An 18,216-nucleotide genomic window follows, 5' to 3' on the forward strand; every position below is an offset into this window, starting at 1 on the left:
TAATCATGTTCTGATGACTGAGATCTGTCTAGTGTACACATTGTAGGTAATGTAATCACGACCTGATGACTGAGATCTGTCTAGTGTACACATTGTAGGTAATGTAATCATGACCTGATGACTGAGATCTGTCTAGTGTACACATTGTAGGTAATGTAATCATGGCCTGATGACTGAGATCTGTCTAGTGTACACACTGTAGGTAATGTAATCATGGTCTGATGACTGAGATCCGTCAGGTCTACACATTGTAGGTAATGTAATCATGACCTGATGACTGAGATCTGTCTAGTGTACACACTGTATGTAATGTAATCATGGCCTGATGACTGAGATCTGTCTAGTGTACACATTGTAGGTAATGTAATCACGACCTGATGACTGAGATCTGTCTAGTGTACACATTGTAGGTAATGTAATCACGACCTGATGATTGATATCTGTCTAGTGTACACATTGTAGGTAATGTAATCACGACCTGATGATTGATATCTGTCTAGTGTACACATTGTAGGTAATGTAATCACGACCTGATGACTGAGATCTGTCTAGTGTACACATTGTAGGTAATGTAATCATGACCTGATGACTGAGATCTGTCTAGTGTACACATTGTAGGTAATGTAATCACGACCTGATGACTGAGATCTGTCTAGTGTACACATTGTAGGTAATGTAATCACGACCTGATGATTGATATCTGTCTAGTGTACACATTGTAGGTAATGTAATCATGGCCTGATGACTGAGATCTGTCTAGTGTACACAATGTAGGTAATGTAATCATGGCCTGATGACTGAGATCTGTCTAGTGTACACCTTGTAGGTAATGTAATCACGACCTGATGATTGATATCTGTCTAGTGTACACATTGTAGGTAATGTAATCATGACCTGATGACTGAGATCTGTCTAGTGTACACATTGTAGGTAATGTAATCATGACCTGATGACTGAGATCTGTCTAGTGTACACATTGTAGGTAATGTAATCACGACCTGATGATTGATATCTGTCTAGTGTACACATTGTAGGTAATGTAATCATGACCTGATGACTGAGATCTGTCTAGTGTACACATTGTAGGTAATGTAATCATGACCTGATGACTGAGATCTGTCTTGTGTACACATTGTAGGTAATGTAATCATGGCCTGATGACTGAGATCTGTCTAGTGTACACATTGTAGGTAATGTAACCATGGCCTGATGACTGAGATCTGTCTAGTGTACGCATTGTAGGTAATGTAATCATGGCCTGATGACCGAGATCTGTCTAGTGTACACATTGTAGGTAATGTAATCACGACCTGATGATTGATATCTGTCTAGTGTACACATTGTAGGTAATGTAATCATGGCCTGATGACTGAGATCTGTCTAGTGTACACAATGTAGGTAATGTAATCATGGCCTGATGACTGAGATCTGTCTAGTGTACACCTTGTAGGTAATGTAATCACGACCTGATGATTGATATCTGTCTAGTGTACACATTGTAGGTAATGTAATCACGACCTGATGACTGAGATCTGTCTAGTGTACACATTGTAGGTAATGTAATCATGACCTGATGACTGAGATCTGTCTAGTGTACACATTGTAGGTAATGTAATCACGACCTGATGATTGATATCTGTCTAGTGTACACATTGTAGGTAATGTAATCATGACCTGATGACTGAGATCTGTCTAGTGTACACATTGTAGGTAATGTAATCATGACCTGATGACTGAGATCTGTCTTGTGTACACATTGTAGGTAATGTAATCATGGCCTGATGACTGAGATCTGTCTAGTGTACACATTGTAGGTAATATAATCACGACCTGATGACTGAGATCTGTCTAGTGTACACATTGTAGGTAATGTAATCATGACCTGATGACTGAGATCTGTCTAGTGTACACATTGTAGGTAATGTAATCATGACCTGATGACCGAGATCTGTCTAGTGTACACATTGTAGGTAATGTAATCATGACCTGATGACTGAGATCTGTCTAGTGTACACATTGTAGGTAATGTAATCATGACCTGATGACTGAGATCTGTCTAGTGTACACACCGTAGGTAATGTAATCACGGCCTGATGACTGAGATCTGTCTAGTGTACATATTGTAGGTAATGTAATCATGGCCTGATGACTGAGATCTGTCTAGTGTACACATTGTAGGTAATGTAATCATGACCTGATGACTGAGATCTGTCTTGTGTACACATTGTAAGTAATGTAATCATGGCCTGATGACTGAGATCTGTCTAGTGTACACATTGTAGGTAATGTAATCATGACCTGATGACTGAGATCTGTCTAGTGTACACATTGTAGGTAATGTAATCATGGTCTGATGACTGAGATCTGTCTAGTGTACACATTGTAGGTAATGTAATCATGACCTGATGACTGAGATCTGTCTAGTGTACACATTGTAGGTAATGTAATCATGGCCTGATGACCGAGATCTGTCTAGTGTACACATTGTAGGTAATGTAATCATGACCTGATGACCGAGATCTGTCTAGTGTACACATTGTAGGTAATGTAATCATGGCCTGATGACTGAGATCTGTCTAGTGTACACATTGTAGGTAATGTAATCATGGCCTGATGACTGAGATCTGTCTAGTGTACACATTGTAGGTAATGTAATCATGGCCTGATGACTGAGATCTGTCTAGTGTACACATTGTAAGTAATGTAATCATGGCCTGATGACTGAGATCTGTCTAGTGTACACATTGTAGGTAATGTAATCATGACCTGATGACTGAGATCTGTCTAGTGTACACATTGTAGGTAATGTAATCATGGCCTGATGACCGAGATCTGTCTAGTGTACACATTGTAGGTAATGTAATCATGACCTGATGACCGAGATCTGTCTAGTGTACACATTGTAGGTAATGTAATCATGGCCTGATGACTGAGATCTGTCTAGTGTACACATTGTAGGTAATGTAATCATGGCCTGATGACTGAGATCTGTCTAGTGTACACATTGTAGGTAATGTAATCATGACCTGATGACTGAGATCTGTCTAGTGTACACATTGTAGGTAATGTAATCACGACCTGATGATTGATATCTGTCTAGTGTACACATTGTAGGTAATGTAATCATGACCTGATGACTGAGATCTGTCTAGTGTACACATTGTAGGTAATGTAATCATGACCTGATGACTGAGACCTGTCTTGTGTACACATTGTAGGTAATGTAATCATGGCCTGATGACTGAGATCTGTCTAGTGTACACATTGTAGGTAATGTAACCATGGCCTGATGACTGAGATCTGTCTAGTGTACACATTGTAGGTAATGTAATCATGGCCTGATGACCGAGATCTGTCTAGTGTACACATTGTAGGTAATGTAATCACGACCTGATGATTGATATCTGTCTAGTGTACACATTGTAGGTAATGTAATCATGGCCTGATGACTGAGATCTGTCTAGTGTACACAATGTAGGTAATGTAATCATGGCCTGATGACTGAGATCTGTCTAGTGTACACCTTGTAGGTAATGTAATCACGACCTGATGATTGATATCTGTCTAGTGTACACATTGTAGGTAATGTAATCACGACCTGATGACTGAGATCTGTCTAGTGTACACATTGTAGGTAATGTAATCATGACCTGATGACTGAGATCTGTCTAGTGTACACATTGTAGGTAATGTAATCACGACCTGATGATTGATATCTGTCTAGTGTACACATTGTAGGTAATGTAATCATGACCTGATGACTGAGATCTGTCTAGTGTACACATTGTAGGTAATGTAATCATGACCTGATGACTGAGATCTGTCTTGTGTACACATTGTAGGTAATGTAATCATGGCCTGATGACTGAGATCTGTCTAGTGTACACATTGTAGGTAATATAATCACGACCTGATGACTGAGATCTGTCTAGTGTACACATTGTAGGTAATGTAATCATGACCTGATGACTGAGATCTGTCTAGTGTACACATTGTAGGTAATGTAATCATGACCTGATGACCGAGATCTGTCTAGTGTACACATTGTAGGTAATGTAATCATGACCTGATGACTGAGATCTGTCTAGTGTACACATTGTAGGTAATGTAATCATGACCTGATGACTGAGATCTGTCTAGTGTACACACCGTAGGTAATGTAATCACGGCCTGATGACTGAGATCTGTCTAGTGTACATATTGTAGGTAATGTAATCATGGCCTGATGACTGAGATCTGTCTAGTGTACACATTGTAGGTAATGTAATCATGACCTGATGACTGAGATCTGTCTTGTGTACACATTGTAGGTAATGTAATCATGGCCTGATGACTGAGATCTGTCTAGTGTACACATTGTAGGTAATGTAATCATGACCTGATGACTGAGATCTGTCTAGTGTACACATTGTAGGTAATGTAATCATGGTCTGATGACTGAGATCTGTCTAGTGTACACATTGTAGGTAATGTAATCATGACCTGATGACTGAGATCTGTCTAGTGTACACATTGTAGGTAATGTAATCATGGCCTGATGACCGAGATCTGTCTAATGTACACATTGTAGGTAATGTAATCATGACCTGATGACCGAGATCTGTCTAGTGTACACATTGTAGGTAATGTAATCATGGCCTGATGACTGAGATCTGTCTAGTGTACACATTGTAGGTAATGTAATCATGGCCTGATGACTGAGATCTGTCTAGTGTACACATTGTAGGTAATGTAATCATGGCCTGATGACTGAGATCTGTCTAGTGTACACATTGTAAGTAATGTAATCATGGCCTGATGACTGAGATCTGTCTAGTGTACACATTGTAGGTAATGTAATCATGACCTGATGACTGAGATCTGTCTAGTGTACACATTGTAGGTAATGTAATCATGACCTGATGACCGAGATCTGTCTAGTGTACACATTGTAGGTAATCTAATCATGACCTGATGACTGAGATCTGTCTAGTGTACACATTGTAGGTAATGTAATCATGGCCTGATGACTGAGATCTGTCTAGTGTACACATTGTAGGTAATGTAATCATGGCCTGATGACTGAGATCTGTCTAGTGTACACATTGTAGGTAATGTAATCATGGCCTGATGACTGAGATCTGTCTAGTGTACACATTGTAGGTAATCTAATCATGGCCTGATGACTGAGATCTGTCTAGTGTACACATTGTAGGTAATGTAATCATGGCCTGATGACTGAGATCTGTCTAGTGTACACACTGTAGGTAATGTAATCATGGCCTGATGACTGAGATCTGTCTAGTGTACACATTGTAGGTAATCTAATCATGGCCTGATGACTGAGATCTGTCTAGTGTACACATTGTAGGTAATGTAATCATGGCCTGATGACTGAGATCTGTCTAGTGTACACATTGTAGGTAATGTAATCATGACCTGATGACCGAGATCTGTCTAGTGTACACATTGTAGGTAATGTAATCATGGCCTGATGACTGAGATCTGTCTAGTGTACACATTGTAGGTAATGTAATCATGGCCTGATGACTGAGATCTGTCTAGTGTACACATTGTAGGTAATCTAATCATGGCCTGATGACTGAGATCTGTCTAGTGTACACATTGTAGGTAATGTAATCATGGCCTGATGACTGAGATCTGTCTAGTGTACACATTGTAGGTAATGTAATCATGGCCTGATGACTGAGATCTGTCTAGTGTACACATTGTAGGTAATCTAATCATGGCCTGATGACTGAGAACTGACTAGTGTACACATTGTAGGTAAGGTAATCATGGCCTGATGACTGAGATCTGTCTAGTGTACACATTGTAGGTAATCTAATCATGGCCTGATGACCGAGATCTGTCTAGTGTACACATTGTAGGTAATGTAATCATGACCTGATGACTGAGATCTGTCTAGTGTACACATTGTAGGTAATGTAATCATGGCCTGATGACCGAGATCTGTCTAGTGTACACATTGTAGGTAATGTAATCATGGCCTGATGACCGAGATCTGTCTAGTGTACACATTGTAGGTAATGTAATCATGGCCTGATGACTGAGATCTGTCTAGTGTACACATTGTAGGTAATGTAATCATGACCTGATGACCGAGATCTGTCTAGTGTACACATTGTAGGTAATCTAATCATGGCCTGATGACTGAAATCTGTCTAGTGTACACATTGTAGGTAATGTAATCATGACCTGATGACTGAGATCTGTCTAGTGTACACATTGTAGGTAATGTAATCATGACCTGATGACCGAGATCTGTCTAGTGTACACATTGTAGGTAATCTAATCATGGCCTGATGACCGAGATCTGTCTAGTGTACACATTGTAGGTAATGTAATCATGGCCTGATGACTGAGATCTGTCTAGTGTACACATTGTAGGTAATGTAATCATGACCTGATGACCGAGATCTGTCTAGTGTACACATTGTAGGTAATCTAATCATGGCCTGATGACTGAGATCTGTCTAGTGTACACATTGTAGGTAATCTAATCATGGCCTGATGACTGAGATCTGTCTAGTGTACACATTGTAGGTAATGTAATCATGACCCGATGACTGAGATCTGTCTAGTGTACACATTGTAGGTAATGTAATCATGGCCTGATGACAGAGATCTGTCTAGTGTACACATTGTAGGTAATGTAATCATGGCCTGATGACCGAGATCTGTCTAGTGTACACATTGTAGGTAATCTAATCATGGCCTGATGACTGAGATCTGACTAGTGTACACATTGTAGGTAATCTAATCATGGCCTGATGACTGAGATCTGTCTAGTGTACACATTGTAGGTAATGTAATCATGACCTGATGACCGAGATCTGTCTAGTGTACACATTGTAGGTAATCTAATCATGGCCTGATGACTGAGATCTGTCTAGTGTACACATTGTAGGTAATCTAATCATGGCCTGATGACTGAGATCTGACTAGTGTACACATTGTAGGTAATCTAATCATGGCCTGATGACTGAGATCTGTCTAGTGTACACATTGTAGGTAATGTAATCATGACCTGATGACCGAGATCTGTCTAGTGTACACATTGTAGGTAATCTAATCATGGCCTGATGACTGAGATCTGTCTAGTGTACACATTGTAGGTAATCTAATCATGGCCTGATGACTGAGATCTGTCTAGTGTACACATTGTAGGTAATCTAATCATGACCTGATGACTGAGATCTGTCTAGAGTACACATTGTAGGTAATCTAATCACGACCTGATGACTGAGATCTGTCTAGTGTACACATTGTAGGTAATGTAATCATGACCTGATGACTGAGATCTGTCTAGTGTACACATTGTAGGTAATGTAATCACGACCTGATGATTGATATCTGTCTAGTGTACACATTGTAGGTAATGTAATCATGACCTGATGACTGAGATCTGTCTAGTGTACACATTGTAGGTAATGTAATCATGACCTGATGACTGAGATCTGTCTTGTGTACACATTGTAGGTAATGTAATCATGGCCTGATGACTGAGATCTGTCTAGTGTACACATTGTAGGTAATATAATCACGACCTGATGACTGAGATCTGTCTAGTGTACACATTGTAGGTAATGTAATCATGACCTGATGACTGAGATCTGTCTAGTGTACACATTGTAGGTAATGTAATCATGACCTGATGACCGAGATCTGTCTAGTGTACACATTGTAGGTAATGTAATCATGACCTGATGACTGAGATCTGTCTAGTGTACACATTGTAGGTAATGTAATCATGACCTGATGACTGAGATCTGTCTAGTGTACACACCGTAGGTAATGTAATCACGGCCTGATGACTGAGATCTGTCTAGTGTACATATTGTAGGTAATGTAATCATGGCCTGATGACTGAGATCTGTCTAGTGTACACATTGTAGGTAATGTAATCATGACCTGATGACTGAGATCTGTCTAGTGTACACATTGTAGGTAATGTAATCATGACCTGATGACTGAGATCTGTCTAGTGTACACATTGTAGGTAATGTAATCATGGTCTGATGACTGAGATCTGTCTAGTGTACACATTGTAGGTAATGTAATCATGACCTGATGACTGAGATCTGTCTAGTGTACACATTGTAGGTAATGTAATCATGGCCTGATGACCGAGATCTGTCTAGTGTACACATTGTTGGTAATGTAATCATGGCCTGATGACTGAGATCTGTCTAGTGTACACATTGTAGGTAATGTAATCATGGCCTGATGACTGAGATCTGTCTAGTGTACACATTGTAGGTAATGTAATCATGACCTGATGACTGAGATCTGTCTAGTGTACACATTGTAGGTAATGTAATCATGGTCTGATGACTGAGATCTGTCTAGTGTACACATTGTAGGTAATGTAATCATGACCTGATGACGGAGATCTGTCTAGTGTACACATTGTAGGTAATGTAATCATGGCCTGATGACCGAGATCTGTCTAGTGTACACATTGTAGGTAATGTAATCATGACCTGATGACCGAGATCTGTCTAGTGTACACATTGTAAGTAATGTAATCATGGCCTGATGACTGAGATCTGTCTAGTGTACACATTGTAGGTAATGTAATCATGGCCTGATGACTGAGATCTGTCTAGTGTACACATTGTAGGTAATGTAATCATGGCCTGATGACTGAGATCTGTCTAGTGTACACATTGTAAGTAATGTAATCATGGCCTGATGACTGAGATCTGTCTAGTGTACACATTGTAGGTAATGTAATCATGACCTGATGACTGAGATCTGTCTAGTGTACACATTGTAGGTAATGTAATCATGACCTGATGACCGAGATCTGTCTAGTGTACACATTGTAGGTAATGTAATCATGGCCTGATGACTGAGATCTGTCTAGTGTACACATTGTAGGTAATGTAATCATGACCTGATGACCGAGATCTGTCTAGTGTACACATTGTAGGTAATGTAATCATGGCCTGATGACTGAGATCTGTCTAGTGTACATATTGTAGGTAATGTAATCATGGCCTGATGACTGAGATCTGTCTAGTGTACACATTGTAGGTAATGTAATCATGGCCTGATGACCGAGATCTGTCTAGTGTACACATTGTAGGTAATCTAATCATGGCCTGATGACCGAGATCTGTCTAGTGTACACATTGTAGGTAATGTAATCATGGCCTGATGACTGAGATCTGTCTAGTGTACACACTGTAGGTAATGTAATCATGGCCTGATGACTGAGATCTGTCTAGTGTACACATTGTAGGTAATGTAATCATGACCTGATGACCGAGATCTGTCTAGTGTACACATTGTAGGTAATGTAATCATGGCCTGATGACCGAGATCTGTCTAGTGTACACATTGTAGGTAATCTAATCATGGCCTGATGACTGAGATCTGTCTAGTGTACACATTGTAGGTAATGTAATCATGGCCTGATGACCGAGATCTGTCTAGTGTACACATTGTAGGTAATGTAATCATGGCCTGATGACCGAGATCTGTCTAGTGTACACATTGTAGGTAATGTAATCATGGCCTGATGACTGAGATCTGTCTAGTGTACACATTGTAGGTAATGTAATCACGGCCTGATGACTGAGATCTGTCTAGTGTACACATTGTAGGTAATGTAATCACGGCCTGATGACCGAGATCTGTCTAGTGTACACATTGTAGGTAATGTAATCATGGCCTGATGACCGAGATCTGTCTAGTGTACACATTGTAGGTGATGTAATCACGGCCTGATGACTGAGATCTGTCTAGTGTACACATTGTAGGTAATGTAATCACGGCCTGATGACTGAGATCTGTCTAGTGTACACATTGTAGGTAGTGTGATCGAGGAATGGCGGCCGGCTCACATCGATCTGACCGCTGGGTGACTGACGGGAGGATAATGAGACGGCCGCTAGGATCATTGACAGCGGCACTTGATGGCCGAGCTTGACGTTGTGCGGAGATTGGTATTTTTAGGTTATTACATAACCTGAGTAAATGATACGTAGGGTTTCGGTCGAGGGCGATTGATTTATTAGATTCACGTGAGAGCAGGAACATAGATCATGTCCTTTACAAGAGGATGTGGAAGAACGCACCAGTGGATGTCATTAAATACATGACGATATCTCTTGTGTTGACTGATTATTGACTGACACCGAGGACGCCGTTCACTGTTCTGTGTACATACATGTCGCCGAATGGACAGATACTGATGTTTCCTGAAGTCTGTTTCTGTCGCCCGCTGCAGTGAAATAGATGGAACACTGCCTGAAGCGGCACACTCACTCGCCGTACTTTGAACATAGCGATATCATCTCTTATGTCGAACATTGAGATACACTGGATAGAATGCCAAATCCGACACATCGCATATGTCGAACATTTTGTTAGAATGCCAACTCCGACACATCGCATATGTCGAACATTTTGTTAGAATACCAACTCCGACACATCGCATATGTCGAACATTGAGTTAGAATGCCAACTTCGGTACATCGCATATGTCGAACATTTTGTTAGAATGCCAACTCCGACACATCGCATATGTCGAACATTTTGTTAGAATGCCAACTTCGGTACATCACATATGTCGAACATTGAGTTAGAATGCCATTTCCGACACGTCACATATGTCGAACATTCAGATAGAATCAGAAGTATATTATCCCTTATGCCGACGATTTAGATAACACTTACATCCCCTGTCGCACACTAAGACAACGACGACCCCCACGACCTACTCCTCTTGTCGAACAAGTCGACAGATTCAATCTGAAGCTCGCGTGCGGACCAGCATCATAATCGATTGTGTTTCCGACAAGGCCTGACCTCTGAGTGCAGCTAGTTACAGCATCACGAGCTACACCGCCCATATCCCCATCGATATAATAACCCAGCACACGATGGTGATATTAGTCATTACCACCAGCACACGATGGGGATATTAGTCATTACCACTAGCACACGATGGGGATATTAGTCATTACCACCAGGACACAGGGGTGATATTAGTCATTACCACCATCACACGATGGGGATATTAGTCATTACCACCAGCACACGATGGGGATATTAGTCATTACCACCAGCACACGATGGGGATATTAGTCATTACCACCAGCACACGATGGTGATATTAGTCATTACCACCAGCACACGATGGTGATATTAGTCATTACCACCAGGACACAGGGGTGATATTAGTCATTACCACCAGCACACGATGGGGATATTAGTCATTACCACCAGCACACGATGGGGACATTAGTCATTACCACCAGCACACGATGGTGATATTATTCATTACCACCAGCACACGATGGAGATATTAGTCATTACCACCAGCACACGATGGTGATGTTAGTCATTACCACCAGCACACGATGGTGATATTAGTCATTACCACCAGCACACGATGGTGATATTAGTCATTACCACCAGCACACGATGGTGATATTAGTCATTACCACCAGCAAACCATGGTGATATTAGTCAGTACCACCAGCACACGATGGTGATATTAGTCAGTACCACCAGCACACGATGGTGTTATTAGTCATTACCACCAGCACACGATGGCGATATTAGTCAGTACCACCAGCACACGATGGTGTTATTAGTCATTACCACCAGCACACGATGGTGATATTAGTCATTACCACCAGCACACGATGGTGATATTAGTCATTACCACCAGCACACGATGGTGATATTAGTCAGTACCACCAGCACACGGTGGTGTTATTAGTCATTACCACCAGCACACGATGGTGATATTAGTCATTACCACAAGCAAACCATGGTGATATTAGTCAGTACCACCAGCACACGATGGTGATATTAGTCAGTACCACCAGCACACGATGGTGTTATTAGTCATTACCACCAGCACACGATGGTGATATTAGTCATTACCACCAGCACACGGTGGTGATATTAGTCATTACCACCAGCACACGATGGTGATATTAGTCATTACCACCAGCACACGATGGTGATATTAGTCATTACCACCAGCACACGATGGTGATATTTGTCAGTACCACCAGCACACGATGGTGATATTAGTCATTCCCACCAGCACACGATGGTGATATTAGTCATTACCACCAGCACACGATGGTGATATTGGTCAGTACCACCAGCACACGATGGGGATATTAGTCATTACCACCAGCACACGATGGGGATATTAGTCATTACCACCAGCACACGATGGGGATATTAGTCATTACCACCAGCACACGATGGGGATATTAGTCATTACCACCAGGACACAGGGGTGAGGTGAGGTGAAATGGGGTTTAACGTCGCGTCCAAGATTAATGCACTTATATAGCGACGTGCATGTACGTGTGTGTGTTTGTGTGGCTGCTTGTACTAGTCCGGACTGATGCCAATTTATAGCGCAAGCTCACTGAGATACCATGCCGCAGTTTAACATGAATACCCCACTCAGACACAGTATACTGACTCCGAGCCGACCAGTCCTTGTTTTAGCCCCTTAATGCCGAGCGCCAGACAGGGTAACAACAAGTACGATCTTTTAACGTCTTTTGGTATGACGCGGTCGGGGATCGAACCCCGGACCTTCCGCTCTCCGGGCGGAAGCTCTACCACCAGACCACGGAGGCGGTCCCGAGGACACAGGGACTGTAACGGCTTGTTTATCAGTAACTGGAACGACGGCGACGACAGTGTGCAGTACATTGTTAACAACAGCGACGGTGGTGACAGCGTACTGTAGATTGATAACAGAGGGTGGATGTGACGTCCTCCCTAGTCTGCTGTGCTGGTAGATCTGTACACTTATAATGGCCACAACCCCCGACACAAACACTGGCGAGCGAGCATGTGAACTGATGCTCATTAGCTACCGGAAGAACAACGGGAAGTGTTCCATGTGGTGAGAAGTGTCATTCCTCGGTTACGTCTGTAGAAGTTAAGAAGGCATGACAGTCCTAGTTACGTCTGTAGAAGTAAAGAAGGCATGACAGTCCTAGTTACGTCTGTAGAAGTAAAGAAGAGATGGTAGTCCTAGTTACGTCTGTAGAAGTAAAGAAGATATGGCAGTCCTAGTTACGTCTGTAGAAGTAAAGAAGAGATGGCAGCCCTAGTTACGTCTGTAGAAGTAAAGAAGGCATGACAGTCCTAGTTACGTCTGTAGAAGTAAAGAAGAGATGGCAGCCCTAGTTACGTCTGTAGAAGTAAAGAAGGCATGACAGCCCTAGTTACGTCTGTAGAAGTAAAGAAGAGATGGCAGTCCTAGTTACGTCTGTAGAAGTAAAGAAGATATGGCAGTCCTAGTTACGTCTGTAGAAGTAAAGAAGATATGACAGTCCTAGTTACGTCTGTAGAAGTAAAGAAGGCATGACAGCCCTAGTTACGTCTGTAGAAGTAAAGAAGAGACGGCAGTCCTAGTTACGTCTGTAGAAGTAAAGAAGATATGGCAGTCCTAGTTACGTCTGTAGAAGTAAAGAAGAGATGACAGTCCTAGTTACGTCTGTAGAAGTAAAGAAGAGATGGCAGTCCTAGTTACGTCTGTAGAAGTAAAGAAGATATGGCAGTCCTAGTTACGTCTGTAGAAGTAAAGAAGATATGGCAGTCCTAGTTACGTCTGTAGAAGTAAAGAAGAGATGGCAGTCCTAGTTACGTCTGTAGAAGTAAAGAAGGCATGACAGTCCTAGTTACGTCTGTAGAAGTAAAGAAGGCATGACAGTCCTAGTTACGTCTGTAGAAGTAAAGAAGAGATGGCAGTCCTAGTTACGTCTGTAGAAGTAAAGAAGGCATGACAGTCCTAGTTACGTCTGTAGAAGTAAAGAAGGCATGACAGTCCTAGTTACGTCTGTAGAAGTAAAGAAGGCATGACAGTCCTAGTTACGTCTGTAGAAGTAAAGAAGAGATGGCAGCCCTAGTTACGTCTGTAGAAGTAAAGAAGGCATGACAGTCCTAGTTACGTCTGTAGAAGTAAAGAAGATATGTCAGTCCTAGTTACGACTGTAGAAGTAAAGAAGGCATGACAGTCCTAGTTACGTCTGTAGAAGTAAAGAAGATATGACAGTCCTAGTTACGTCTGTAGAAGTAAAGAAGAGATGACAGTCCTAGTTACGTCTGTAGAAGTAAAGAAGAGATGACAGTCCTAGTTACGTCTGTAGAAGTAAAGAAGGCATGACAGTCCTAGTTACGTCTGTAGAAGTAAAGAAGGCATGACAGTCCTAGTTACGTCTATAGAAGTAAAGAAGAGATGACAGTCCTAGTTACGTCTGTAGAAGTAAAGAAGAGATGACAGTCCTAGTTACGTCTGTAGAAGTAAAGAAGAGATGACAGTCCTAGTTACGTCTGTAGAAGTAAAGAAGGCATGACAGTCCTAGTTACGTCTGTAGAAGTAAAGAAGAGATGGCAGTCCTAGTTACGTCTGTAGAAGTAAAGAAGGCATGACAGTCCTAGTTACGTCTGTAGAAGTAAAGAAGAGATGACAGTCCTAGTTACGTCTGTAGAAGTAAAGAAGATATGGCAGTCCTAGTTACGTCTGTAGAAGTAAAGAAGAGATGACAGTCCTAGTTACGTCTGTAGAAGTAAAGAAGATATGGCAGTCCTAGTTACGTCTGTAGAAGTAAAGAAGAGATGACAGTCCTAGTTACGTCTGTAGAAGTAAAGAAGAGATGGCAGCCCTAGTTACGTCTGTAGAAGTAAAGAAGGCATGACAGCCCTAGTTACGTCTGTAGAAGTAAAGAAGAGATGACAGTCCTAGTTACGTCTGTAGAAGTAAAGAAGATATGGCAGTCCTATTTACGTCTGTAGAAGTAAAGAAGAGATGACAGTCCTAGTTACGTCTGTAGAAGTAAAGAAGATATGACAGTCCTATTTACGTCTGTAGAAGTAAAGAAGATATGGCAGTCTTAGTTACGTCTGTAGAAGTAAAGAAGGCATGACAGTCCTAGTTACGTCTGTAGAAGTAAAAAAGGGATGTATGTGTATGTGTGTGTAAAGTGTGTGTGTTTGTGTAATGTGTGTGTAATCGTACGTGTGTGTGCAAAATGTGCAATGTGTGTGTGTGTGTGTGTATTTGTACATGTGTGTGTAATGAGTGTGTGCGTGCGTGCGTGTGCGTACGTGCGTGCGTGCGTGCGTGCGTGTGTGTGTGTCTGTGTGTGTTTGTGTGTGTGTTTGTGTGTGTGTGTGTGTGTGTCTGTGTGTCTGTGTGTGTGTGTGTGTGTCTCACAGTTCCTGGACCATGTTTTTTTCCTTACAGTAATATTATACCCCTTCAAGTTGCAAGTGTATATTTTCCAAAGGTTCGGGTTATGAAACTCCCATCTCACTGGGGCTCCTTTTCAAATCAAATGGATTTGTTTGTTTCTATCAAAATTCTATTTTACAGAGACAGAGCGTTAGAGTACAATGTGTGAAGCCCATTTCTGGTGACCCCTCCCCCGTTCATATTGCTGGAATATTGCTAAAAGCGGCGTAAAATACAAGTCACTCACTCACTCAGAGACAAAGCGTTAGTGTGTACGTTACCCATGTGGCTGCACCAGGCTCCCATAGCATAGAGTTTTCCCTCCTCACAAAACAACGCCAAATCCTTACTGGAGCCAAGCTTGGCGTGAACTCTACGACACTTCACGGTTTTCATCTCTGAATACGGCCCCATGAGCCTCCACTGTGGGGAGTTTCCATCTCGGGCTGCGCGTGAACTGGAGTCTACTGGTAGTGTCTGTTTCTCCGAGGAATCGCTCCGACGGGAACTATTAGTAGACGCGTCACTGTTAACTCCATTGTTAGACTTCACTGTCGTCTGCTGGCCACGTATCGTCTGCTCCCACCTGGCTGTCGTCTGCTCCATGGTCGCGTGCAGGTCTGAATACGTCGGCTGACTGGGGGACACTGATCCACTCACAGCTGTGTATTTTACCCGGAAATGGATGTTCGACGTTACTTGGTGCGGTTTCTAGGAGACGGGTTGGTCTCGCGCTTGTTACCAAGGGGACAGTGGTTTATATTGATCGCGCGAGTTGCCGCCGTGCTGGTGCCGGGGGAACAGGTAATCAGCGTAATTAGGACAATGAAGTAATCGATTTGTGGTAATCTAGATCAATTAGCCAGGAACCACGATAAACTGTTTAAATATCCCATCCCAATGACGGGGAATAGGAAGAGCTGGCGGCACGGGCCTCACTCGCGTCCGTATGTTCCGTAGCTCACCTTGAGCATATCTGGTTCCAACCCAAACTTTGTTTTGTTGTATCACTTGGCCATGAGCAGCTGCATTCCCAGCCATGTACTGCTGCCAGTTCACGAGCTGACATTTCCTGGATGTGGTCACAGTGTTACAGGGGCAGTCGGGTAGCCAAGTGGTTAAAGCGTTCGCTCGACACGCCGAAGACCCGGGTTCGATTCCCGACGTGGGTACTGTGTGTGAAGCCTATTTCTGGTGTCCCCCGCCGTGATATTGCTGGAATATTGCTAAAAGCGGCGTAAAACCACACTCACTCACTCACTCACTCACTATGTTACACAGTACGGCTTATCTGTCCAAATGTGTTTCAAGTTTATAAAACCGGAATTAATGTTCTGTGAAAATTCTGATTTATTTGAATTTGAAGACGAATATCATTTCATGCTAGTTTTCCCATGTTAATTTTATAAGAGGTTTTGCTCTTTACTTTTCCAGTTAAGCAGAAGTATTAATCTGTATTAAAGATGTAGTTTTATTTATAAATATATACTTTTGCATTTCGAAATTACGTAAATAAATATACTCTTCAAAACAAGAAACGCAAAGCCCGATTTGTGTGAGGGAGGAAATACAGTTATTCGAGGAATCATATAAGGTATTGAGCTGGAGAGAACACTTGGTGATTGTAGTCATCTCAGTTATCGGTACATAGGAAAAGTCCAAGGTGAAGGTCAGCTACCATCAATAACGCGTATGTTCCCCGTTGGAATCGAAAGCGGCCTGACATCTCCTGCCCATAAAAGGAGACGAGTATGCAAATAACATCCAGGGGAATGGTATCCCACTCGGCCTGCAACGCAAAAGCCAACTGCTGCAACGTCTGGGGTAGTGGTTGGCGTCGGCATGGCCGTCTATCTAACTCATCCCACAGGTGCTCTATCGGGTTCAAATCCGGGGATCTGGAGAGCCAGGGGAGAACATCAAGGTTGTTGTTGTATAGATAGGCTCTTGTGATCCGTGCTGAATGCGGTCGAGCCTTGTCCTGCTGGAATAAAACGTTGCCGTTGGTTGCAATTAGGAGGACGTGTGGTAGGAGAATTTCGTTGATGTATCGTTGAGCCGTAAGATTGCCCTGCCTATGGACCAAACCTGTCCTGCCATGATGAGAGATAGCCGCCCACATCATAACGCTACCCCCACCAAACCTGTCCTGTTCCTTTATGCAGTTTCCGGCGTACCGTTCTCCCCGACGTCAGTAGACCCGTGCTGTTCCATCCCCTCGACGGAGGAGAAATCTTGATTCGTCGCTGAACCAGACATCTCTCCATCGCAGTTGAGGCCATACCCTGTGTTGACGACACCAATGCAGTCGTTGATGACGATGTTGTCGACTCAATATGACACGTCGAACAGGACATCTTGCTCGTAGACCTGCTGCTCTTGAACGGTTTCATTCGGTCTGGTGGGAGATTCTGCGCGGTCCGGGTATTTAGGATGCGGTTGAGGTGGCTGTGGTCGTCCTTTCACGTAGGTGGCGCAGTAGGATGTAGCAATCTTGGGCGGGGATGGTTACTCTTGGTAGACCCGACCTTGGCCGATCACGTGTTGACCCATGCTGTTGAAACCGATCCCATTGCCTTGTGATGGTGCTGGGCGCTACATTGAAAACCCTGGCTACAGCTGATCGGGATTCCCTTGCCTGCAAGTGGCCTATGACGTTGTTTCTTTGCACTTCTGTTAATCTTGGCATGTTGTTGAACTGTCACTGTTCGATTGCCGCAGGCGCCAGGCAATCAGAGATTCTGCACTTAAATACCGTTCATAGTGCTGCTGCACGTTCAGTGCGTGCAGCTCCATGGCCCTTTTGTTAATGCACTGGGTGCGTTTTTCCGAATCGTACGTGTTTCCCGACTAATTGTTTGCTTGTCCTTGTTGTGATCATTTTGATCAGGGAAATTTGTCACTATTATAAGGGTAACGCTATTTTTCAGGGCATTATCATTTGCAGAAGCCCGAGTTCTTCCATTAACTGCCCGACGAAGGAG

General features: G+C 42.6%; 1 protein-coding gene across 1 annotated transcript in view; it reads right to left on the reverse strand.

The window, feature by feature from the left end:
- LOC124121000 overlaps nt 1–15,921 on the reverse strand; it is a 50,305-nt gene extending 34,384 nt beyond the window's left edge. Inside the window, exon 1 of the mRNA XM_046483944.2 lies at nt 15,514–15,921. Coding sequence (XP_046339900.2) covers nt 15,514–15,838 — 325 coding nt within the window. The 5' untranslated portion in view covers nt 15,839–15,921. The remainder of the gene's footprint in view (nt 1–15,513) is intronic.
- Between the last annotated feature and the right edge of the window lie 2,295 nt (nt 15,922–18,216).

Source organism: Haliotis rufescens, unplaced genomic scaffold (genome assembly GCF_023055435.1).
Source record: "Haliotis rufescens isolate VD_foot unplaced genomic scaffold, xgHalRufe1.0.p SCAF_14, whole genome shotgun sequence".
NCBI lineage: Eukaryota > Metazoa > Mollusca > Gastropoda > Lepetellida > Haliotidae > Haliotis > Haliotis rufescens.